This window comes from Pristiophorus japonicus, chromosome 3 (assembly GCF_044704955.1).
Source record: "Pristiophorus japonicus isolate sPriJap1 chromosome 3, sPriJap1.hap1, whole genome shotgun sequence".
Classification (NCBI taxonomy): domain Eukaryota; kingdom Metazoa; phylum Chordata; class Chondrichthyes; family Pristiophoridae; genus Pristiophorus; species Pristiophorus japonicus.
The window spans coordinates 1062814-1090332 of NC_091979.1; the positions used below are offsets into that span (position 1 = coordinate 1062814).

General features: G+C 51.8%; 1 protein-coding gene across 1 annotated transcript in view; it reads right to left on the reverse strand.

Annotated features, from left to right (window-relative positions):
- The window catches only part of map3k2 (mitogen-activated protein kinase kinase kinase 2), a 213076-nt gene that overhangs the window by 28630 nt on the left and 156927 nt on the right, over nucleotides 1-27519 (reverse strand). Inside the window, exons 12-14 of the mRNA XM_070875119.1 lie at nucleotides 23928-24134; nucleotides 13018-13166; nucleotides 7226-7357 (exon numbers count right to left, since the gene is read on the reverse strand). Coding sequence (XP_070731220.1) covers nucleotides 7226-7357; nucleotides 13018-13166; nucleotides 23928-24134 — 488 coding nt within the window. The remainder of the gene's footprint in view (nucleotides 1-7225; nucleotides 7358-13017; nucleotides 13167-23927; nucleotides 24135-27519) is intronic.

Here is a 27519-nt window from a genome sequence, read left to right on the forward strand (position 1 = left end):
GAGTAATACCCACCCTCCTGTATGGCCCAGAGTAATACCCGCCCTCCTGTATGGCCCAGAGTAATACCCGCCCTCCTGTATGGCCCAGAGTAATACCCGCCCTCCTGTATGGCCCAGAGTAATACCCGCCCTCCTGTATGGTCCAGAGTAATACCCGCCCTCCTGTATGGCCCAGAGTAATACCCGCCCTCGTGTATGGCCCAGAGTAATACCCGCCCTCCTGTATGGCCCAGAGTAATACCCGCCCTCCTGTATGGCCCAGAGTAATACCCGCCCTCCTGTATGGCCCAGAGTAATACCCGCCCTCCTGTATGGCCCAGAGTAATACCCGCCCTCCTGTATGGCCCAGAGTAATACCCGCCCTCCTGTATGGCCCAGAGTAATACCCGCCCTCCTGTATGGCCCAGAGTAATACCCACCCTCCTGTATGGTCCAGAGTAATACCCGCCCTCCTGTATGGCCCAGAGTAATACCCGCCCTCCTGTATGGCCCAGAGTAATACCCGCCCTCCTGTATGGCCCAGAGAAATACCCGCCCTCCTGTATGGCCCAGAGAAATACCCGCCCTCCTGTATGGCCCAGAGTAATACCCGCCCTCGTGTATGGCCCAGAGTAATACCCGCCCTCCTGTATGGCCCAGAGTAATACCCACCCTCCTGTATGGCCCAGAGTAATACCCGCCCTCCTGTGTGGCCCAGAGTAATACCCGCCCTCCTGTATGGCCCAGAGTAATACCCGCCCTCCTGTATGGCCCAGAGTAATACCCGCCCTCCTGTATGGCCCAGAGTAATACCCGCCCTCCTGTATGGCCCAGAGTAATACCCGCCCTCCTGTATGGCCCAGAGTAATACCCGCCCTCCTGTATGGCCCAGAGTAATACCCGCCCTCCTGTATGGCCCAGAGTAATACCCGCCCTCCTGTATGGCCCAGAGTAATACCCGCCCTCGTGTATGGCCCAGAGTAATACCCGCCCTCCTGTATGGCCCAGAGTAATACCCACCCTCCTGTATGGCCCAGAGTAATACCCACCCTCCTGTATGGTCCAGAGTAATACCCGCCCTCCTGTATGGTCCAGAGTAATACCCGCCCTCCTGTATGGCCCAGAGTAATACCCGCCCTCCCGTGTGGCCCAGAGTAATACCCACCCTCCTGTGTGGCCCAGAGTAATACCCACCCTCCTGTATGGCCCAGAGTAATACCCACCCTCCTGTGTGGCCCAGAGTAATACCCACCCTCCCGTGTGGCCCAGAGTAATACCCGCCCTCCTATATGGCCCAGAGTAATACCCACCCTCCTGTGTGGCCCAGAGTAATACCCACCCTCCCGTGTGGCCCAGAGTAATACCCACCCTCCTATATGGCCCAGAGTAATACCCACCCTCCTGTGTGGCCCAGAGTAATACCCGCCCTCCTGTATGGCCCAGAGTAATACCCACCCTCCCGTGTGGCCCAGAGTAATACCCACCCTCCCGTGTGGCCCAGAGTAATACCCACCCTCCCGTGTGGCCCAGAGTAATACCCACCCTCCTATATGGCCCAGAGTAATACCCGCCCTCCCGTGTGGCCCAGAGTAATACCCGCCCTCCTGTATGGCCCAGAGTAATACCCACCCTCCCGTGTGGCCCAGAGTAATACCCACCCTCCCGTGTGGCCCAGAGTAATACCCGCCCTCCTGTATGGCCCAGAGTAATACCCGCCCTCGTGTGGCCCAGAGTAATACCCGCCCTCGTGTGGCCCAGAGTAATACCCGCCCTCCTGTATGGCCCAGAGTAATACCCACCCTCCTGTATGGCCCAGAGTAATACCCACCCTCCTGTATGGCCCAGAGTAATACCCGCCCTCCTGTATGGCCCAGAGTAATACCCACCCTCCTGTATGGCCCAGAGTAATACCCGCCCTCCTGTATGGCCCAGAGTAATACCCGCCCTCCGGTATGGCCCAGAGTAATACCCACCCTCCCGTATGGCCCAGAGTAATACCCGCCCTCCCGTGTGGCCCAGAGTAATACCCACCCTCCTGTATGGCCCAGAGTAATACCCACCCTCCTGTATGGCCCAGAGTAATACCCACCCTCCTGTATGGTCCAGAGTAATACCCGCCCTCCTGTATGGTCCAGAGTAATACCCGCCCTCCTGTGTGGCCCAGAGTAATACCCGCCCTCCTGTGTGGCCCAGAGTAATACCCACCCTCCTGTATGGCCCAGAGTAATACCCGCCCTCCTGTATGGCCCAGAGTAATACCCGCCCTCCTGTATGGCCCAGAGTAATACCCGCCCTCCTGTATGGCCCAGAGTAATACCCGCCCTCCTGTATGGCCCAGAGTAATACCCGCCCTCCTGTATGGCCCAGAGTAATACCCGCCCTCCTGTATGGCCCAGAGTAATACCCACCCTCCTGTATGGCCCAGAGTAATACCCACCCTCCTGTATGGCCCAGAGTAATACCCGCCCTCCCGTGTGGCCCAGAGTAATACCCGCCCTCCTGTATGGCCCAGAGTAATACCCGCCCTCCTGTATGGCCCAGAGTAATACCCACCCTCCTGTATGGCCCAGAGTAATACCCGCCCTCCTGTATGGCCCAGAGTAATACCCGCCCTCCTGTTTGCCCCAGAGTAATACCCGCCCTCCTGTATGGCCCAGAGTAATACCCGCCCTCCTGTATGGCTCAGAGTAATACCCGCCCTCCTGTATGGCCCAGAGTAATACCCGCCCTCCTGTATGGCCCAGAGTAATACCCGCCCTCCTGTATGGCCCAGAGTAATACCCGCCCTCCTGTATGGCCCAGAGTAATACCCGCCCTCCTGTATGGCCCAGAGTAATACCCGCCCTCCTGTATGGCCCAGAGTATTACCCGCCCTCCTGTATGGTCCAGAGTAATACCCGCCCTCCTGTATGGCCCAGAGTAATACCCGCCCTCCTGTATGGCCCAGAGTAATACCCGCCCTCGTGTATGGCCCAGAGTAATACCCGCCTTCCTGTATGGCCCAGAGTAATACCCGCCCTCCTGTATGGCCCAGAGTAATACCCGCCCTCCTGTATGGCCCAGAGTAATACCCGCCCTCCTGTATGGCCCAGAGTAATACCCGCCCTCCTGTATGGCCCAGAGTAATACCCGCCCTCCTGTATGGCCCAGAGTAATACCCGCCCTCCTGTATGGCCCAGAGTAATACCCACCCTCCTGTATGGTCCAGAGTAATACCCGCCCTCCTGTATGGCCCAGAGTAATACCCGCCCTCCTGTATGGCCCAGAGTAATACCCGCCCTCCTGTATGGCCCAGAGAAATACCCGCCCTCCTGTATGGCCCAGAGAAATACCCACCCTCCTGTATGGCCCAGAGTAATACCCGCCCTCGTGTATGGCCCAGAGTAATACCCGCCCTCCTGTATGGCCCAGAGTAATACCCACCCTCCTGTATGGCCCAGAGTAATACCCGCCCTCCTGTGTGGCCCAGAGTAATACCCGCCCTCCTGTATGGCCCAGAGTAATACCCGCCCTCCTGTATGGCCCAGAGAAATACCCGCCCTCCTGTGTGGCCCAGAGAAATACCCGCCCTCCTGTATGGCCCAGAGTAATACCCGCCCTCCTGTATGGCCCAGAGTAATACCCGCCCTCGTGTATGGCCCAGAGTAATACCCGCCCTCCTGTATGGCCCAGAGTAATATCCGCCCTCCTGTGTGGCCCAGAGTAATACCCGCCCTCCTGTATGGCCCAGAGTAATACCCGCCCTCCTGTATGGCCCAGAGTAATACACGCCCTCCTGTATGGCCCAGAGTAATACCCGCCCTCCTGTATGGCCCAGAGTAATACCCGCCCTCCTGTATGGCCCAGAGTAATACCCGCCCTCCTGTATGGCTCAAAGTAATACCCGCCCTCGTGTATGGCTCAGAGACATGGACCATGTACAACAGACACCTCAAGTCACTGGAAAAATACCACCAACAATGTCTCTGCAAGATCCTACAAATCCCCTGGGAGGACAGACGCACCAACATTAGCGTCCTCGACCAGGCTAACATCCCCAGCATTGAAGCACTGACCACACTTGATCAGCTCCGCTGGGCGGGCCACATAGTTCGCATGCCAGACAAGGGACTCCCAAAGCAAGCGCTCTACTCGGAACTCCTTCACGGCAAATGAGTCAAAGGTGGGCAGAGGAAACATTACAATGACACCCTCAAAGCCTTCCTGATAAAGTCTAACGAAGTGTGAGGTTATCCACTTTGGTGGCAAAAACAGGAAGGCAGATTATTATCTGAATGGTGACAGATTAGGAAAAAGGGGAGGTGCAACGAGACCTGAGTATCATGGTACATCAGTCATTGAAAGTTGGCATGCAGGTACAGCAGGTGGTGAAGAAGGCAAATGGTATGTTGGCCTTCATAGCGAGGGGATTTGAGTAGAGGAGCAGGGAGGTCTTACTGCAGTTGCACAGGGCCTTGGTGAGGCCACACCTTGAATATTGTGTTCAGTTTTGGTCTCATAATCTGAGGAAGGACGTTCTTGCTATTGAGGGAGTGCAGCGAAGGTTCACCAGACAGATTCCCGGGATGGCAGGACTGACATATGAAGAAAGACTGGATCGACTAGGCTTGTATTCATTGGAATTTAGAAGAATGAGAGGGGATCTCATAGAAGCATATAACATTTTGACGGGATTGGACAAATTAGATGCTGGAAGAATGTTCCTGCTGTTGGGGAAGTCCAGAACCAGGGGACACAGTCTAAGGATAAGGGGTAAGCCATCTAGGACCGAGATGAGGAGAAACTTTTTCACCCAGAGAATTGTGATCCTGTGGAATTCTCTACCACAGAAAGTTGTTGAGTTCAGTTTATTGAATATTTTCAAAAGGGAGTTAGATGTGGCCCTTACGGCTAAAGGGATCAGGGGATATGGGGAGAAGACAGGAAAGGGGTACTGAAGTTGCATGATCAGCCATGATCTTATTGAATGGTGGTGCAGGCTCGAAGGGCCGAATGGCCTACTCCTGCACCTATTTTCTATGTTTCTATCCCCACCGACACCTGGGAGTCCCTGGCCAAAGACCGCACTAAGTGGAGGAAGTGCATCTGGGAGGGCCCTGAGCACCTCGAGTTTCATCGCCGAGAGCATGCAGAAATCAAACGCAGGCAGTGGAAGGAGCATGCGGCAAACCTGTCCCAACCTCCCCTTCCCTCAACGACTATCTGTCCCACCTGTGACAGGGACTGTGGTTCTCGTATTGGACTGTACAGCCACCTAAGGACTCATTTTAAGAGTGGAAGCAAGTCTTCCTTGATTCCGAGGGACTGCCTATGATGATGATGAGGGTGTGAAAACAAATTGTGAGGAGGACACAAAAAATCTGCAAAGGGATACAGACAGGCTGAGTGAGTGGGTAAAAATTTGGCAGATGGAGTATAATGTGAGATTATCCACTTTGGCAAAAAAAATAAAAAGCAAATTATAATTTAAATGGAGAAAAATTGCAAAGTGCTGCAGTACAGAGGGACCTGGGGGTCCTTGTGCATGAAACACAAAAAGTTAGTATGTAGGTACAGCAAGTAATCAGGAAGACAAATGGAACGTTGGCCTTTATTGCAAGGGGGATAGAGTATAAAAGCAGAGAAGTCCTGCTACAACTGTACAGGGTATTGGTGAGGCCACACCTGGAGTACTGCATACAGTTTTGGTCTCTGTATTTAAGGAAGCATTGGCGGCAGTTCAGAGAAAGTTCACTGGATTGATTCTGGAGATGAGGGGGTTGACTTATGAGGATAGGTTGAGTAGGTTGAGCCTATACTCATTGGAGTTGAGAAGAATGAGAGGTGATCTTATCGAAACATAAGATAATGCGTATTCCCTTGTTAGACTTCCCCAAATGTTTACCTCACACTTATCCGGATTGAATTCCATTTGGCAATGTTCTGCTCCTCTGACCAGTCCATTGATGCCTTCCTGCAGTCTGCAGCTTTCTTCTTCATTATCAACCACACAGCCTATTTTAGTGTCATCTGCAAACTTCTTAATCATACCCCCAAGATTCAAGTCCAAGTCATTGATATATACCACAAAAAGCAAGGGACCCAGCACTGAAACTCAATGGATACAGCCTTCTAGTCACAAAAACCCCCATCAACCATTACCCTTTGCTTCCTGCCTCTGAGCCAATTTTGGATCCAACTTGTCACTTTGCCCTGGATCCCATGGGCTTTTACCTTCGTGACCAGTCTGCCATGTGGGACCTTATCAAAAGCTTTGCTAAAATCCATATGCACTACATCGTACACACTGACCTCATCGACCCTCCTGGTTACCTCCTCAAAAAATTCAATCAAGTTAGTCAGACACGACCTTCCCTAAAGAAATCCATGCTGACTGTCCTTGATTAATCCACATCTTTCCAAATGAAGATTTATCCTGTCCCTCAGGATTTTTTCCAATAATTTTCCCACCACTGAGGTTAGGCTGACTGGCCTGTAATTACTCGGTCTATCCCTTTCTCTCTTTTTAAACAAAGGTACAACATTAGCAGTCCTCCAGTCCTCTGACACCACACCTGTAGCCAGAGAGGATTGGAAAATGATGGTCAGAGCCTCTGCTATTTCCTCTTTTGCTTCTCAACAGCCTGTGACACATTTCATCCGGACCTGCGGACTTATCCACTTTCAAAGCTGCTAAGCCCCTTAATACTTCCTCTCTCACTATGTTTATCTTGTTTAATATTTCACATTCCTCCTCCCTCATTGTAAAGTCTGCATCGCTCCTCTCTTTTGTGAAAACAGATGCAAAATATTCATTAAGAATCATACCCACATCTTCTGCCTCCACACACAGATTTCCTTTGTGGTCTCTAATAGGCCCCACTCATTCTCCAGCTTTGTGTCGTGTTTTGATGCTAATTTTGTAGCCAGCCTGACACATTGCCGATTATTCTGGGACTCCATACCTTTGAGCATTTATTGCCAATGTCAAATCTCATTAAAAGCTTCCTGAATATCCAAATATAAATCAACTGCATCACCCCCTGTCTTCGATGAGGGTAATATCTTCAAAATGCACAGGCTCCATTTCCTGAACCCATGCCAGCTCTCCTTTTTGAAGTTCAGCTTTTCCAAGTGCTCTCTCAGTGTCTTTGTTCACCATTGATGTTAAACTTACCCACCTGTGGTTTCCAGATTACTTGTCAAATAGTGGAGTCAGGGAAGACACGGCATCACTATCAATATCCGGTATGTCCTTTAGGCTTACCCCTGGCATATACTCCATAAAGATAGAAAGAGTTCTCTCTTGAGGGTCCCTCAAACAGCCGTAGTACTGGACAATCCGTTCGTGGTGCAGGTTCTTCAATAACTGGATCTCACATTCAAGGGCATTCACCTCCTGAAAATAATCACAATATTGCTCTCAGTCAGAGAGTCCAATGGGTGCAGCATACAGAACGGGCAAATACACAGCAAGATGCATATTTTAAACATCACTTCATTTACAATAACTCAAACCTCCATAACATCCTGAACGTCCCGCCAGCTCCCCACATCCCCCCATCAACACAGCCCCCCCCCCCATCAACACAGCCTCCCCCCCATCAACACAGCCCCCCCCCCATCAACACATCCCCCCCCCATCAACACATCCCCCCCCCATCAACACATTCCCCCATCAACACAGCCTCCCCCCCCATCAACACAACCCCCCCATCAACACAGCCCCCCCCATCAACACAACCCCCCCCCTCCATCAACACAACCCCCCCCCCCCATCAACACAACCCCCCCCCCCCATCAACACAACCCCCCCCCCCCATCAACACAACCCCCCCCCCCCCATCAACACAACCCCCCCCCCCATCAACACATCCCCCCCATCAACACATCCCCCCATCAACACAGCCCCCCCCCCCCCATCAACACAGCCCCCCCCCATCAACACAGCCCCCCCCATCAACACATCCCCCCACCATCAACACATCCCCCCATCAACACAGCCCCCCCCCCATCAACACATCCCCCCCCCATCAACACAGCCCCCCCCCCCATCAACACAACCCCCCCCCATCAACACATCCCCCCCATCAACACATCCCCCCATCAACACAGCCCCCCCCCCATCAACACGGCCCCCCCATCAACACATCCCCCCATCAACACATCCCCCCATCAACACAGCCCCCCCCCCATCAACACAGCCCCCCCCATCAACACAGCCCCCCCCATCAACACATCCCCCCACCATCAACACATCCCCCCATCAACACAGCCCCCCCCCATCAACACATCCCCCCCCCATCAACACAGCCCCCCCCCCATCAACACAACCCCCCCCATCAACACAACCCCCCCCCCATCAACACAACCCCCCCCCATCAACACATCCGCCCCCCATCAACACATCCCCCCCATCAACACATCCCCCCATCAACACATCCCCCCATCAACACGGCCCCCCCATCAACACGGCCCCCCCATCAACACAGCCCCCCCCCCATCAACACGGCCCCCCCATCAACACATCCCCCCATCAACACAGCCCCCCCCCCATCAACACAGCCCCCCCCCCATCAACACATCCCCCCCCCCAATCAACACATCCCCCCCCCCCTCATCAACACATCCCCCCATCAACACAGCCCCCCCCATCAACACAGCCCCCCATCAACACAGCCCCCCCATCAATACAGCCCCCCCATCAACACAGCCCCCCCATCAACACAGCCCCCCCATCAACACAGCCCCCCCCATCAACACAGCCCCCCATCAACATAGCCCCCCCCATCAACACAGCCCCCCATCAACACATCCCCCCATCAACACAGCCCCCCCCCCCATCAACACATCCCCCCATCAACACAGCCCCCCCCCCATCAACACATCCCCCCATCAACACAGCACCCCCCCATCAACACATCCCCCCATCAACACAGCCCCCCATCAACACAGCAGCCCCCCATCAACACATCCCCCCCCCATCAACACAGCCCCCCCCCCCATCAACACAGCCCCCCCCAATCAACACAGTGCCCCCCCATCAACACAGCCACCCCCCATCAACACAGCCACCCCCCATCAACACAGCCACCCCCCCCATCAACACAGCCACCCCCCCCATCAACACAGCCCCCCCCCCATCAACACAGCCCTCCCCCATCAACACATCCCATCAACACAGCCCCCCATCAACCCAGCCCCCCCATCAACACAGCCCCCCCATCAACATAGCCACCCCCCCCATCAACACATCCCCCCCCATCAACACAGCCCTCCCCCATCAACACAGCCCACCCCCCATCAACACAGCTCCCCCCCCCATCAACACATCCCCCCCTCATCAACACATCCCCCCCTCATCAACACATCCCTCCCATCAACACAGCCCCCCCCATCAACACAGCCCCCCCCCATCAACACAGCACCCCCCCATCAACACATCCCCCCCCATCAACACAGCACCCCCCATCAACACAGCACCCCCCATCAACACACCCCCCCATCAACACAGCCCCCCCCATCAACACTGCCCCCCCCATCAACACAGCCCCCCCCATCAACACAGCCCTCCCCCATCAACACAGCCCCCCATCAACCCAGCCCCCCCATCAACACAGCCCCCCCATCAACACAGCCCCCCCCCCATCAACACATCCCCCCCCATCAACACAGCCCTCCCCCATCAACACAGCCCACCCCCCATCAACACAGCTCCCCCCCCATCAACACATCCCCCCCTCATCAACACATCCCTCCCATCAACACATCCCCCCATCAACACAGCCCCCCCCCATCAACACAGCACCCCCCCATCAACACATCCCCCCCCATCAACACAGCACCCCCCATCAACACATCCCCCCATCAACACAGCCCCCCCCATCAACACAGCCCCCCCCATCAACACAGCCCCCCCCATCAACACAGCCCTCCCCCATCAACACAGCCCCCCATCAACCCAGCCCCCCCATCAACACAGCCCCCCCATCAACACAGCCCCCCCCCATCAACACAGCCCCCCCATCAACACAGCCCCCCCCATCAACACAGCCCTCCCCCATCAACACAGCCCACCCCCCATCAACACAGCTTCCCCCCCCATCAACACATCCCCCCATCAACACAGCCCCCCCCATCAACACAGCACCCCCTCATCAACACAGCCCCCCCCATCAACACATCCCCCCCATCAACACAGCCCCCCCCCATCAACACATCCCCCCATCAACACAGCACCCCCCCATCAACACAGCACCCCCCATCAACACATCCCCCCATCAACACAGCCCCCCCATCAACACAGCCCCCCCCCATCAACACAGCCCCCCCTATCAACACATCCCCCCCCCCATCAACACAGCCCCCCCTATCAACACATCCCCCCCCCCATCAACACATCCCCCCCCCATCAACACAGCCCCCCCCCTATCAACACATCCCCCCCCATGAACACATCCCCCCCCCATGAACACATCCCCCCCCCCATCAACACATCCCCCCCCCCATCAACACATCCCCCCCCCCCATCAACACATCCCCCCCCCCCCATCAACACAGCCCCCATCAACACAGCCCCCCCCATCAAAAAATCCACCCATCAACACAGCCCCCCATCAACACAGCCCCCCATCAACACAGCCCCCCATCAACACAGCCCCCCATCAACACAGCCCCCCCCATCAACACAGCCCCCCCCATCAACACAGCCCCCCCCATCAACACATCCCCCCATCAACACAGCACCCCCCCATTAACACATCCCCCCCATCAACCCAGCCCCCCCCCCCATCAACACAGCCCCCCCCATCAACACAGCCCCCCATCAACACAGCCCCCCCCCCATCAACACATCCCCCCATCAACACAGCACCCCCCCCATCAACACATCCCCCCGCATCAACACAGCCCCCCCATCAACACATCCCCCCATCAACACAGCCCCTCCCCCATCAACACAGCCCCTCCCCCATCAACACATCCCCCCATCAACACAGCACCCCCCCCATCAACACAGCCCCCCCCCCCCAACAACACAGCCCCTCCCATCAACACATCTCCCCATCAACACAGCCCCCCCCCCCCCATCAACACAGCGCCCCCACCATCAACACATCCCCCCCCATCAACACATCCCCCCAACACAGCCCCCCCCATCAACACAGCCCCCCCCCCCATCAACACAGCCCCTCCCATCAACATATCTCCCCATCAACATATCTCCCCATCAACACAGCCCCCCCCCCCCCCCATCAACACAGCACCCCCCCATCAACACAGCCCCCCCCATCAACACCGCCCCCCCCATCAACACAGCCCCCCATCAACACAGCCCCCCCCATCAACACAGCCCCCCCCCCCCATCAACACAGCACCCCCCCATCAACACAGCCCCCCATCAACACAGCCCCCCATCAACACAGCCCCCCCATCAACACAGCCCCCCCCATCAACACAGCCCCCCCCCCCCCATCAACACAGCCCCCCCCATCAACACAGCCCCCCATCAACACAGCCCCCCATCAACACAGCACCCCCCATCAACACAGCACCCCCCATCAACACAGCACCCCCCATCAACACAGCACCCCAGCAATACAGCACCCCCCCCCATCAACACAGCTCCCCAGCAACACATCCCCCCATCAACACAGCCCCCTCCCCATCAACACAGCCCCCCCATCATAAATCCCCCATCAACACAGCCCCCTCCCCATCAACACAGCCCCCCTCCCCCATCAACACAGCCCCCCCCCCATCAACACAACCCCCCCATCAACACAGCCGCCTCCCCATCAACACAGCCCCCCCCCATCAACACAGCCCCCCCCTATCAACACAGCCCCCCCCCCTATCAACACATCCCCACCCCCATCAACACATCCCCCCCCCCCATCAACACATCCCCCCCCCCCCATCAACACATCCCCCCCCCCCATCAACACATCCCCCCCCCCCATCAACACATCCCCCCCCCCCATCAACACATCCCCCCCCCCATCAACACAGCCCCCATCCCATCAACAAATCCCCCCATCAACACATCCCATCAACACATCCCCCCATCAACACAGCCACCCATCAACACAGCCCCCCATCAACACAGCCCCCCATCAACACAGCCCCCACCATCAACACAGCACCCCCCCATCAACACAGCCCCCCCCATCAACACATCCCCCCCCCCCATCAACACAGCCCCCACCATCAACACAGCACCCCCCCATCAACACAGCCCCCCCCATCAACACATCCCCCCCCCATCAACACAGCCCCCCCCATCAACACAGCACCCCCCCATCAACACATCCCCCCATCAACACAGCCCCCCATCAACACAGCCCCCCCCATCAACTCATCCCCCCCCATCAACTCATCCCCCCATCAACACATCCCCCCCCATCAACACATCCCCCCCCATCAACTCATCCCCCCATCAACACAGCACCCCCCCATTAACACATCCCCCCATCAACCCAGCCCCCCCCCCCATCAACACAGCCCCCCCCATCAACACATCCCCCCATCAACACAGCCCCCCCCCATCAACACAGCCCCCCATCAACACAGCACCCCCCCCATCAACACATCCCCCCATCAACACAGCCCCCCCCATCAACACAGCACCCCCCCATCAACACAGCACCCCATCAACACAGCCCCCCCCCCATCAACACAGCCCCCCCCCCCATCAACACAGCACCCCCCCATCAACACAGCACCCCCCCCATCAACACAGCACCCCCCCCATCAACACAGCACCCCCCCCATCAACACAGCCCCTCCCATCAACACATCTCCCCATCAACACAGCCCCCCCCCCATCAACACATCCCCCCCCATCAACACATCCCCCCCCATCAACACAGCCCCTCCCATCAACACATCTCCCCATCAACACAGCACCCCATCAACACAGCCTCCCCCCATCAACACAGCCCCCCCCATCAACACATCCCCCCATCAACACAGCCCCCTCCCCCACCGCCCACCACCCCAATACCCAGCACAGCCCCCCCACCCCCCACGCCTCTCATGCACTCCCTCCAGCACTCTCACCTTGCTAGTCTCCGGACTGTCTGGGTCAAACTGAACCTGTTTCACTGCCAGTTCTCTTGCCGTGTCTGCATCGTAGCACAGGTAAACCCTGCCGAATGCCCCCTGGCCCAGCAGCTTGCCCAATCTCCAATTCGTGGGCGCTCTCGGAGCTACAAAAAAATAAGTTTGTTGTGATGAATGAGAAAGCAGCAACGTGCTGATTGTCCCGCGTGTTGACCGCCCTCACAGAACATCAGGTAGTGACATTGCCTCTGCTTTACAGTCAAACACTCGCCAGGAGTGCAACACCTCATCGACTGTCAGGCTGTCCTGCTCCGCTACAACCCCAGCACAGAGCTCCGACACCCCGGATCTGTGTGGGAACAACACCGGCGGCAGCGGAGCATAAAAGCAGCACAGAGCCCCGCACGGAGTGACAAGCAGGTAAGAGAGGGCGACAGAGGGGAACAGGGCGACTGCATTCCACATCACAGGAAGGTAGGGACGCGATTGGTTGGTGAGTTTTTCTCTCTTTTCTTGCTTTAAATTAAGAGGCTTAAATTAGGGGCCGGAATTAATAACTAAAAACGAAATGTAATTAATTACAGTAGAGATGGCAGGGCAGGCGATGTGTTGCTGCTGCACCATGTGGGAGCTGGTGGCCACCACTGAGGTTCACAGCGACCACATCTGCAACAAGTGACTGCAGCTCGAGGAACTTTGGCTCCGCGTTGAGCTGGAATCGACCTGCGGACACCACGACACATCAGGGAGGGGGAGAGTTACCTGGACGCCACGATCCAGGAGCTAGTCACACCAATTAGAGTAATTAATTCAAATTCAATCCATGGTCAGGGACAGGAGGGTGTGACTACAAGTGAGGAAGGTATGGGGATCCAGGAGGTAGTGATGGAGGAGCCTCAGCCCTTGCTCTTGTCCAACAGGTTCGAGGTTCTGACTCCCTGTGTGGACGAGAGCAGGGACTGCAGGGAGGATGAGCAAACTGACCACAGCACCGTGGTACAGGGGGCCATTCAAGTGGGGGGAGTAAAAAGAAACATTGCAGTCATAGGGGAGAGTATCATTAGGGGGATAGATACAGTCCTCTGCAGCCGGGAGCGTGGGTCCCGAAGGCTATGTTGCCTGCCCGGTGCCAGGGTTAAGGACATCCCCTCAGACCTGGAGTGGGAGGGGGTAGATCCAGTTGTCGTGGTCCACGTGGGTACCAACAACATAGGTAGGTCAAAGAAAGATGTTCTGCTGAAGGATTATGAGCAGCAAGGGGTCAAATTAAAAAGCAGAAACACAAAGATGATAATCTCTGGATTACTACCTGAGCCACGAGAAAATTTGCATAGGATAAATAAGATCAGAGAGTTAAAGACTGGTGTGGGAGAAATGGGTTTTGGTTCCTGGGGCACTGGCACCAGTACTGGGGTATGAGGGAGCTGTTCCGTTGGGACGGACTCCACTTAGACTAGGGTCCTGGTGAATCAAATAACTAGGGCTGTGGAGAGGGCTTTAAACTAATTGGGTGGGGGTCAGGTGAGCGAAAATTTACAGGAGTATTAGGGTCTTAAAAGAAGTGGCTGCAGACATAGTTCAACCGTGGCTATCGAGGGAAATCAGGGATAGTATTATAGCCAAGGAAGTGACATACAAATTGGCCAGAAATAGCAGCGAACCCGGGGACTGGGAGAAATTTAGAACTCAGCAGAGGAGGACAAAGGGTTTGATTAGGGCAGGGAAAATAGAGTACGAGAGGAAGCTTGCAGGGAACATTAAGACGGATTGCAAAAGCTTCTATAGATATGAAAAGAGAAAAAGGTTAGTAAAGACAAACGTGGGTCCCCTGCAGTCAGAATCAGGGGAAGTCATAACGGGGAACAAAGAAATGGCAGACCAATTGAACAAGTACTTTGGTTCGGTATTCACTAAGGAGGACACAAACAACCTTCTGGATATAAAAGGGGTCGGGGGGTCTAGTAAGGAGGAGGAACTGAGGGAAATCCTTATTAGTCGGGAAATTGTGTTGGAGAAATTGATGGGATTGAAGGCCGATAAATCCCCAGGGCCTGATGGACTGCATCGCAGAGTACTTAAGGAGGTGGCCTTGGAAATAGCGGATGCACTGACAATCATTTTCCAACATTCCATAGACTCTGGATCAGTTCCTATGGAGTGGAGGGTAGCCAATGTAACCCCACTTTTTAAAAAAGGAGGGAGAGAAAACAGGAAATTATAGACCGACATCGGTAGTGGGTAAAATGATGGAATCAATTACTAAGGATGTCATAGCAGCGCATTTGGAAAGAGATGACATGAAGGGAAAGAAGGTGGGGTAGCTCTGTTAATAAAAGATGATATCAGGGCAGTTGTGAGAGACGATATTGGCTCTAATGAACAAAATGTTGAATCATTGTGGGTGGAGCTTAGAGATAGTAAGGGGGAAAAGTCACTGGTGGGCGTAGTTTATCGGCCCCCAAATAATAACTACACGGTGGGGCGGGCAATAATCAAGGGAATAATGGAGGCATGTGAAAAAGGAACGGCAGTAATCATGGGGGATTTTAACCTACATATCGATTGGTCAAATGAAATCGCACGGGGTAGCGTGGAGGAAGAATTCATAGAATGCATACGGGATTGTTTCTTAGAACAGTATGTTACAGAACCTGCAAGAGAGCAAGCTATCTTAGATCTGGTCCTGTGTAATGAGACCAGAATAATAAACAATCTCCTGGTAAAAGATCCTCTCGGAATGAGTGATCACAGTATGGTTGAATTTGTAATACAGATTGAGGGTGAGGAAGTAATGTCTCAAACGAGCGTACTATGCTTAAACAAAGGGGACTACAGTGGGATGAGGGCAGAGTTGGCTAAAGTAGACTGGAAACACAGACTAAACGGTGGCACAATTGAGGAACAGTGGAGGACTTTTAAGGAGCTCTTTCATAGTGCTCAACAAAAATATATTCCAGTGAAGGCGGCAAGAGAAGGGATAACCAGCCGTGGTTAACCAAGGAAATAAAGGAGAGTATCAAATTAAAAACCAATGCGTATAAGGTGGCCAAGGTTAGTGGGAAACTAAAAGATTGGGAAAATTTTAAACGACAGCAAAGAATGACTAAGAAAGCAATAAAGAAAGGAAAGATAGAATACGAAGGTAAACTTGCGCAAAACATAAAAACAGATAGTAAAAGCTTTTACAGATATATAAAACGGAAAAGAGTGACTAAAGTAAATGTTGGTCCCTTAGAAGATGAGAAGGGGGATTTAATAATGGGAAATGTGGAAATGGCTGAGACCGTAAACAATTATTTTGCTTCGGTCTTCACAATGGAAGACACAAAAACCATGCCAAAAATTGCTGGTCACAGGAATGTGGGAAGGGAGGACCTTGAGACAATCACTATCACTAGGGGGGTAGTGCTGGACAGGCTAATGGGACTCAAGGTAGACAAGCCCCTGGTCCTGATGAAATGCATCCCAGGGTATTAAAAGAGATGGCGGAAGTTATAGCAGATGCATTCGTTATAATCTACCAAAATTCTCTGGACTCTGGGGAGGTACCAGCGGATTGGAAAGCAGCTAATGTAACGCCTCGGTTTAAAAATTGGGGCAGACAAAAGGCAGGTAACTATAGGCCGGTTAGTTTACCATCTGCAGTGGGGAAAATGCTTGAAACTATCATTTAAGGAAGAAATAGTGGGACATCTAGATAGGAATAGTGCAATCAAGCAGACGCAACATGGATTCATGAAGGGGAAATCATGTTTAACTAATTTACTGGAATTCTTTGAGGATATAATGAGCATGGTGGATAAGGTGTACCGATGGATGTGGTGTATTTAGATTTCCAAAAGGCATTCGATAAGGTGCCACACAAAAGGTTACTGCAGAAGATAAAGGTACGCGGAGTCAGAGGATTAAGAATTGGCTGGCTAACAGAAAGCAGAGAGTCGGGTTGGAAATCGGTGGTTAGTGGTGTGCCACAGGGATCGGTGCTGGGACCACAACTGTTTACAATATACATAGATGACCTGGAAGAGAGGACAGAGTGTATTGTAACAAAATTTGCAGATGACACAAAGATTAGTGGGAAAGCGGGTTGCGTAGAGGACACAGAGAGGCTGCAAAGAGATTTAGATAGGTTCAGCGAATGGGCTAAGGTTTGGCAGATGGAATACAATGTCGGAAAGTGTGAGGTCATCCACCTTGAGGAAAAAAAACAGTAAAAGGGAATATTATTTGAATGGGGAGAAATTACAACATGCTGAGATGCAGAGGGACCTGGGGGTCCTTGTGCACGAATCCCATAAAGTTAGTTTGCAGGTGCAGCAGGTAATCAGGAAGGCGAATGGAATGTTGGCCTTCATTGCGAGAGGGATGGAGTACAAAAGCAGGGAGGTCCTGCTGCAACTGTATAGGGTATTGGTGAGGCCGCACCTGGAGTACTGCGAGCAGTTTTGGTCACCTTACTTAAGGAAGGATATACTAGCTTTGGAGGGGGTACAGAGACGATTCTCTAGGCTGATTCCGGAGATGAGGGGGTTACCTTATGATAATCGATTGAGTAGACTGGGTCTTTACTCGTTGGAGTTCAGAAGGGTGAGGGGTGATCTTATGGAAACATTTAACGTAATGAAAGGGATAGACAAGATAGAGGCAGAGAGGTTGTTTCCACTGGTGGGGAGACTAGAACTAGGGGGCACAGCCTCAAAATACGGGGGAGCCAATTTAAAACCGAGTTGAGAAGGAATTTCTTCTCCCAGATGGTTGTGAATCTGTGGAATTCTCTGCCCAAGGAAGCAGTTGAGGCTAGCTCATTGGATGTATTCAAGTCACAGAGAAATAGATTTTTAACCAATAAGGGAATTAAGGGTTACGGGGAGCGGGCGGGTAAGTGGAGCTGAGTCCATGGCCAGATCAGCCATGATCTTGTTGAATGGTGGAGCAGGCTCGAGGGGCTAGATGGCCTACTCCTGTTTCTAATTCTTATGTTCTCATGTTCTAGGCCCAAGACAGCATGGATTTGTGAAAGGGAAATCATGCTCGACAAATCTTCTGGAATTTTTTGAGGATGTTTCCAGTGGAGTGGACAAGGGAGAACCAGTTGATGTGGTATATTTGGACTTTCAGAAGGCTTTCGACAAGGTCCCACACAAGAGATTGATGTGCAAAGTTAAAGCACATGGGATTGGGGGTAGTGTGCTGACGTGGATTGAGAACTGGTTGGCAGACAGGAAGCAAAGAGTAGGACTAAATGGGTACTTTTCAGAATGGCAGGCAGTGACTAGTGGGGTACCGCAAGGTTCTGTGCTGGGGCCCCAGCTGTTTACATTGTACATTAATGATTTAGACGAGGGGATTAAATGTAGTATCTCCAAATTTGCGGATGACACTAAGTTGGGTGGCATTGTGAGCTGTGAGGAGGATGCTATGAGGCTGAGGAGTGACTTGGATAGGTTAGGTGTGTGGGCAAATGCATGGCAGATGAAGTATAATGTGGATAAATGTGAAGTTATCCACTTTGGTGGTAAAAACAGAGAGTCAGATTATTATCTGAATGGTGACAGATTAGGAAAAGGGGAGGTGCAACAAGACCTAGGTGTCATGGTACATCAGTCATTGAAGGTTGGCATGCAGGTACAGGAGGCGTTTAGAAAGCAAATGGCATGTGGGCCTTCATAGCGAGGGGATTTGAGTACAGGGGCAGGGAGGTTTTACTACAGTTGTACAGGGCCTTGGTGAGGCCACACCTGGAGTGTTGTGTACAGTTTTGGTCTCCTAACTTGAGGAAGGACATTCTTGCTATTGAGGGAGTGCAGCGAAGGTTCATCAGACTGATTCCCGGGATGGTGGGACTGACCTATCAAGAAAGACTGGATCAACTGGGCTTGTATTCACTGGAGTTCAGAAGAGTGAGAGGGGATCTCATAGAAACGTTTAAAATTCTGACGGGTTTGGACAGGTTAGATGCAGGAAGAATGTTCCCAATGTTGGGGAAGTCCAGAACCAGGGGTCACAGTCTAAGGATAAGGGGTAAGCCATTTAGGATCGAGATGAGGAGAAACTTCTTCACCCAGAGAGTGGTGAACCTGTGGAATTCTCTACCACAGAAAGCTGTTGAGGCCAATTCACTAAATATATTCAAAAAGGAGTTAGATGTAGTCCTTACTACTAGGGGGATCAAGGGGTATGGCGAGAAAGCAGGAATGGGGTACTGAAGTTGCATGTTCAGCCATGAACTCATTGAATGGCGGTGCAGGCTCAAAGGGCCGAATGGCCTACTCCTACACCTAGTTTCTATGTTTTATGTTTCTATGATCCCCCTTCCTCTCCCTGCAGGGGTTGACCGCTCCCTGGGTCTGTTTCCACAGGTCCCAGGTGCCGCCCGGGTACTTCACCAAAGTGACCTTGTATCATCAGCAAACTTGGTTACATTACACTCGGTCCCTTCATCCAAGTCAATAATATAGATTGTAAATAGTTGAGGCCCCAGCACCAATCCCTGCGGCACCGCACTAGTCACTGTTTGCCAACTGGAAAGTGACCCATTTATCCCGACTCTCTGTTTTCTGTTAGTTAGCCAATCCTCTATCCATGCTAATATATTCCCCCCAAACTCATGAACTTTTATCTTGTGCAGTAACCTTTTATGTGGCACCTTATCAAATACCTTCTGGAAATCCAAATGCACCACATCCACTGGTTCCCCTTTATCCACCCTGTTCATTACATCCTCAAAAAAACTCCAGCAAATGTGCAAACATGATTTCCCCTTCATAAAACTGACTCTGCTTGATTGAATTATGCTTTTCTAAATGTCCCGCTACTGCTTCCTTAATAATGGACTCCAGCATTTTCCCAACCACAGATGTTGGGCTAACTGGTCTATAGTTTCCTGCTTTTTGTCCGCCTCCTTTTTTATCTCGGGGCGTTACATTTGCAGTTTTCCAATCCGTGGGGACACCCCAGAATCCAGGGAATTTTGGTAGATTACAACCAATGCATCGACTATAGAAACATAGAAACTAGGTGCAGGAGTAGGCCATTCGGCCCTTCGAGCCTGCACCGCCATTCAATGAGTTTCATGGCTGAACATGCAACTTCAGTACCCCATTCCTGATTTCTCGCCATACCCCTTGATCCCCCTAGTAGTAAGGACTACATCTAACTCCTTTTTGAATATATTTAGTGAATTGGCCTCAACAACTTTCTGTGGTGGAGAATTCCACAGGTTCACCACTCTCTGGGTGAAGAGGTTTCTCCTCATCTCGGTCCTAAATGGCTTACCCCTTATCCTTAGACTGTGTCCCCTGGTTCTGGACTTCCCCAACATTGGGAACATTCTTCCTGCATCTAACCTGTCTAAACCCGTCTGAATTTTAAACGTTTCTATGAGATCCCCTCTCATTCTTCTGAACTCCAGTGAATACAAGCTCAGTTGATCCAGTCTTTCTTGATATGTCAGTCCCGCCATCCCGGGAATCAGTCTGGTGAACCTTCACTGCACTCCCTCAATAGCAAGAATGTCCTTCCTCAAGTTAGGAGACCAAAACTGTACACAATACTCCAGGTGTGGCCTCACCAAGGCTCTGTACAACTGTAGCAACACCTCCCTGCCCCTGTACTCAAATACCCTCGCTATGAAGGCCAACATGCCATTTGCTTTCTTAACCGCCTGCTGTACCTGCATGCCAACCTTCAATGACTGATGCACCATGATACTCAGGTCTTGTTGCACCTCCCCTTTTCCTAATCTGTCACCATTCAGATAATAGTCTGTCTCTCTGTTTTTACCACCAAAGTGGATAACCTCACATTTATCCACATTATACTTCATCTGCCATGCATTTGCCCACTCACCTAACCTATCCAAGTCACTCTGCAGCCTCATAGCATCCTCCTCGCAGCTCACACTGCCACCCAACTTAGTGTCATCCACAAATTTGGAGATACTACATTTAATCTCCTCCTCTAAATCATTAATGTACAATGTAAACAGCTGGGGCCCCAGCACAGAACCTTGCGGAACCCCACTAGTCACTGCCTGCCATTCTGAAAAATCCCCATTTACTCCTACTCTTTGCTTCCTGTCTGACAACCAGTTCTCTATCCATGTCAGCACACTACCCCCAATCCCATGTGCTTTAACTTTGCACATTAATCTCTTGTGTGGGATGTTGTCGAAATGGGGTGTGAGCTGGGAACAGAACGATGCAGCAAACAGAAGCCTGGTGATGTAATGGAAGGCTATGGGGTACCTCCGGGCCCCTGTGTGTTCCTGATCTTTGCCATGTGGGGAGAGGATCCATTTGCTGAAGGGCAAACAGGGAGTGAAGCTGATCATCATCGTGCCAGCACGTTACAGCGATAGCCAATCGGCAGCCTGTTTTACACTGTGCCTGCATTGGCTGCCGATCTGCTGTCGCCGGTTTCACAGTACCGCCGGAGATCAATTCCACCCCCAACAACTCTCCATGTGGGGACAAGGGGGCAATTGTTGATTCAAGTCACCCACAGAAACAACACTGGCTACACTTTCAACAGTAGTACGTTGCCTCCTCAATGGCTACAGGAGTGCGGTGGTTATGTTACTGGAGCAGTAACCCAGAGAACATAAGAACATAAGAAATCGGAGCAGGAGTAGGTCATACGCCCCCCTCGAACCTGCTCCAATTCAATAAGATCATGGCTGATCTTCTACATCCTCTCCCTCTATCTCTCGATTTCAGCCTTGAATACAGTCAACGACTGAGCTTCCACAGCCCTCTGGGGTAGAGAATTCCAAAGATTCCTACCCTCTGAGTGAAGAAATGTCTCCTTTTCTCGGTCCTAATTGGCCGAACCCTTATCCCGAGGTAGGATAGGCGCACCTTCAGAATTCTCTCTCGGGCCAACGTCCCCAGCATCGAGGCATTGACCACGCTCGATCAGCTCCGATGGACAGGCCACAATGCCTGCATGCCCAGTACTAGGCACCCGAAATAAGCACTCTACTCCCAGCTCCATCACGGCAAGCGAGCCCCAGGTGGGCAGAGAAAACACTTCAAGGACACCCTCAAAGCCTCCTTGAAAAAATACAACATCCCCACCGACACCTGGGAATCTCTGGCCCAAGACAGTTCAAAGTGGAGAAGGCACCGAACACCTCGAGTCTCTTCACCGGGAGCACGCGGAAGTCAAGTACAAACAGAAGAAGGATCGTACGGCACCCCAAGCCCCCCATCCACCCGACCCTCCAACCACTGTCTGCCCCACCTGTCACAGCCTGTAGATCCCACATTGTCTCATCAGTCACCTTAGAACTCACCTTACTGTGGAAACAAGTCACCCTCGACTCCAGGGGACTGCCCAAAAAGATGTAACGCCACTATTTAAAAAAGGAGGCAGTCAAAAAGCAGGAAACTATAGACCAGTTAGTCTAACATCTGCAGTTGGGAAAATGTTGGAGTCCATTATTAAAGAAGCAGTAGCAGGACATTTGGAAAAGCAAAATTCGGTCAGGCAGAGTCAGCATGGATTTATGAAGGGGAAGTCATGTTTGACAAATTTGCTGGAGTTCTTTGAGGATGTAATGAACAGGGTGGATAAAGGGGAATCAGTGGATGTGGTGTATTTGGACTTCCAGAAGGCATTTGACAAGGTGCCACATAAAAGGTAACTGCACAAGATAAAAGTTCACGGGGTTGGGGATAATATATTAGCATGGATAGAGGATTGGCTAACTAACAGAAAACAGAGAGTCGGGATAAATGGTTCATTCTCTGGTTGGCAACCAGCCATGATCTTAGTAGGCCTGTACCTATTTTCTATGCTTCTAGCTAACTAGCGGGGTGCCGCAGGGATCAGTGCTGGGACCCAACTATTTAGAATCTATAGTAATGACTTGGAAGAAGGAACTGAGTGTAACATAGCCAAGTTTGCCGACGATATAAAGATGGGAGGAAAAGCAATGTGTGAGGAGGACACAAACAACCTGCAAAAGGACAGAGGCAGGCTCAGTGAGTGGACAAAAATTTAGCAGATGGAGAACAATGTTGGAAAGTGTGAGGTCATGCACTTTGGCAGAAAAAAAATCAAAGAGCAAGTTATTATTTAAATGGAGAAAGATTGCAAAGTGCTGCAGTACAGCGGGACCTGGGGGTGCTTGTGCATGAAACACAAAAGGTTAGTATGCAGGTACAGCAGGTGATCAGGAAGGCCAATGGTATCTTGGTCTTTATTGCAAAGGGGATGGAGTATAAAAGCAGGGAAGTCTTGCTACAGTTATACAGGGTATTGGTGAGGCCACACCGGGAATATTGCGTGCGGTTTTGGTTTCCATATTTATGAAAGGATATACTTGCTTTGGAGGCAGTTCAGAGAAGGTTCACTCGGTTGATTCCAGGGATGAGGGGGTTGACTTATGAGGAAAGGTTGAGTAGGTTGGGCCTCTACTCATTGGAGTTCAGAAGAATGAGAGGTGATCTTATCGAAAAGTGTAAGATTATGAGGGGGCTTGACAAGGTGGATGCAGAGAGGATGTTTCCACTGATGGGGGAGACTAGAACTAGAGGGCATAATCTTAGACTAAGGGGCCACCCATTTAAAACAGAGATGAGGAGAAATTTCTTCTCTCAGAGGGTTGTAAATCTGTGAAATTCGCTGCCTCAGAGAGCTGTGGAGGCTGGGACATTGAATAGAATAAATTTAAGACAGAAATAGACAGTTTCTTAAACGATAGGGGTTATGGGGAGCGGGCAGGGAAGTGGAGCTGAGTCCATGATCGGATCAGCCACGATCTTATTGAATGGCGGAGCAGGCTCGAGGAGCCGAATGGCCTACTCCTGCTCCTATTTCTTATGTAAGACAAGGTGTGAGGTAACCTGCCCTCTCCCTTCCCCCCACCCCCCGCAGTGCATTGAGCGAACGGTGAATCTTACAACGGCTGGGGGGACTGATGTCCATCACAGACAGCGTTGGATTGTCGATGTCGCTTCCCCTTCTCCTCATCCTGCTGTCTTCGTACTCCGGAGTGAAGATGCTGCTGCCACTGCTGGTGCTCAGCGAGTGCTCCGTGGGACTGAAGCTGACTGGAGAGCGGAAAGTGTTTCCGTGGGTCCGTCTAGCCCTGGGGAACGTTTTACGACCTGCGGAGGGAGAGACGTTAAAAACGGCGCAAGCAGTGAACTCCGGCATGGCAGAGGGGTGTCAGGGCCTGGGCTTCCCTGACCCCAATGGTAGAGTGGTTGAAGCGCAGCACAGCGGCGTGTCTGTCTGCTGCGGGTCCCACCTACAGCGAGTTAGGGCCCCATAGCTCAGAGGTCACGGATCCACAGAACCAAGAGAGGCCACAAACTTACAGGTAATGGGGATCACACACGTGTGGAGTCGGGACACTGTTGTGAGGCTGGGGATGAGGCACATTGCTGAGGGAGCTTTGCTCCACATCTGACCCATGCCACACCACAGCAGTGTTCGCTGGTGACCACCGGCACCTGAACTTCACCCACGTCCCACACAAATATTCAGACAAAATTGAAATTAACAAAAAAAATCATTTAAAAATGCTGGAAGTGTGCAACAGGTCAATCCACATTTGAAAGGGAAAGGGAGACCATTCACACGTCTCAGTCGGATACTCTGTGTCTCAGTACAGATTTTTGAGCTTAAAATATTTACGTAGATGCCACAATGAACCAACTTTTCAAAACTATCAGAAATACTGAAAACTAGTTGAGAGATAAATCTGAATTGCTGCCAAGACAGACGTGTGATTAAACAGACATCACTGATCATGAATTACACAGAGCAGAATCCTGCAGTTAGTTGCTCTCGAGGTCAGTGCCCCTGGGCGAGGAGACAGGTGGGGGTAGCCAGGGTTTGTGCACCTCATCACCAGCCAGTGAGCTTATGGTGTGAAGTGGACAATGAGGACAGGACTGGGTCCGGCAACGATGCACCCCCTCATCCCCTTTACAACAGGACAGTAACATTCGCTGTCTGGGCAGGCTCCGGAGGAATGACCTGTGCGAGATACCGAAACAATCGCAGCCTCCATGGAGCCAGACACCAGCAGAGGTCAACGCCCGCCGGGGGAGGGAAGCCAACAGTCAATGAGAAATAATGCAACACTAGCATACGGAATCGAGGGGTTAAATACCCAGTATCACACACTGGGAATCGAGGGGTTAAACACCCAGTATCACACACTGGGAATCGAGGGGTTAAACACCCAGTATCACACACTGGGAATCGAGGGGTTAAACACCCAGGATCACACACTGGGAATCGAGGGGTTAAACATCCAGTATCACACACTGGGAATCGAGGGGTTAAACACCCAGTATCACACACTGGGAATCGAGGGGTTAAACACCCAGGATCACACACTGGGAATGGAGGGGTTAAACACCCAGGATCACACACTGGGAATGGAGGGGTTAAACACCCAGTATCTCACACTGGGAATCGAGGGGTTAAACACCCAGGATCACACACTGGGAATCGAGGGGTTAAACACCCAGGATCACACACTGGGGGAATAGCAACATAGAAAATAGGTGCAGGAGTAGGCCATTCGGCCCTTCGAGCCTGCACCGCCATTCAATGAGTTTCATGGCTGAACATGCAACTTCAGTACCCCATTCCTGCTTTCTCGCCATACCCTTTGATCCCCCTAGTAGTAAGGACTACAGCTAACTCCGTTTTGAATATATTTAGTGAATTGGCCTCAACAACGTTCTGTGGTAGAGAATTCCACAGTTCACCCCTCTCTGGGTGAAGAAGTTTCTCCTCATCTCGGTCCTAAATGGCTTACTCCTTAGACTGTGACCCCTGGTTCTGGACTTTCCCAACATTGGGAACATTCTTCCTGCATCTCACCTGTCTAAACCCGTCAGAATTTTAAACGTTTCTATGAGATCCCCTCTCATTCTCCTGAACTCCAGTGAATACAAGCCCAGTTGATCCAGTCTTTCTTGATATGTCAGTCCCGTCATCCCGGGAATCAGTCTGGTGAACCTTCGCTGCACTCCCTCAATAGCAAGAATGTCCTTCCTCAAGTTAGGAGACCAAAACTGTACACAATACTCCAGGTGTGGCGTCACCAAGGCCCTGTACAACTGTAGTAACACCTCCCTGCCCCTGTACTCAAATCCCCTCACTATGAAGGCCCACGTGCCATTTGCTTTCTTAACCGCCTGCTGTACCTGCATGCCAACCTTCAATGACTGATGTACCATGACACCCAGGTCTCATTGCACCTCCCCTTTTCCTAATCTGTCACCATTCAGATAACAGTCTGTCTCTCTGTTTTTACCACCAAAGTGGATAACCTCACATTTATCCACATTATACTTCATCTGCCATGCATTTGCCCACTCACCTAACCTATCCAAGTCACTCTGCAGCCTCATAGCATCCTCCTCGCAGCTCACACTGCCACCCAACTTAGTGTCATCCGCAAATTTGGAGATAATACATTTAATCCCCTCGTCTCAATCATTAATGTACAATGTAAACAGCTGGGGCCCCAGCACAGAACCTTGCGGTACCCCACTAGTCACTGCCTGCCATTCTGAAAAGTACCCATTAATCCTACTCTTTGCTTCCTGTCTGCCAACTTGTTCTCAATCCACGTCAACACACTACCCCCAATCCCATGTGCTTTAACTTTGCACAGTAATCTCTTGTGTGGGACCTTGTCGAAAGCCTTCTGAAAGTCCAAATACACCACATCAACTGGTTCTCCCTTGTCCACTCTACTGGAAACATCCTCAAAAAATTCCAGAAGATTTGTCAAGCATGATTTCCCTTTCATAAATCCATGCTGACTTGGACCTATCATGTCACCTCTTTCCAAATGCACTGCTATGACATCCTTAATAATTGATTCCATCATTTTACCCACTACCGATGTCAGGCTGACCGGTCTATAATTCCCTGTTTTCTCTCTCCCTCCTTTTTTTAAAAAGTGGGGAAACATTGGCTACCCTCCACTCCATAGGAACTGATCCAGAGTCTATGGAATGTTGGAAAATGACTGTCAATGCATCCGCTATTTCCAAGGCCACCTCCTTAAGTACTCTGGGATGCAGTCCATCAGGCCCTGGGGATTTATCGGCCTTCAATCCCATCAATTTCCCCAACACAATTTCCCGACTAATAAGGATTTCCCTCAGTTCCTTCTCCTTATTAGACCCTCTGACCCTTTTATATCCGGAAGGTTGTTTGTGTCCTCCTTAGTGAATACCGAACCAAAGTACTTGTTCAATTGGTCTGCCATTTCTTTGTTCCCCATTATGACTTGCCCTGATTCTGACTGCAGGGGACCTACGTTTGTCTTTACTAACCTTTTTCTCTTTACATATCTATAGAAACTTTTGCAATCCGTCTTAATGTTCCCTGCAAGCTTCCTCTCGTACTCTATTTTCCCTGCCCTAATCAAACCCTTTGTCCTCCTCTGCTGAGTTCTAAATTTCTCCCAGTCCCCGGGTTCGCTGCTATTTCTGGCCAATTTGTATGCCACTTCCT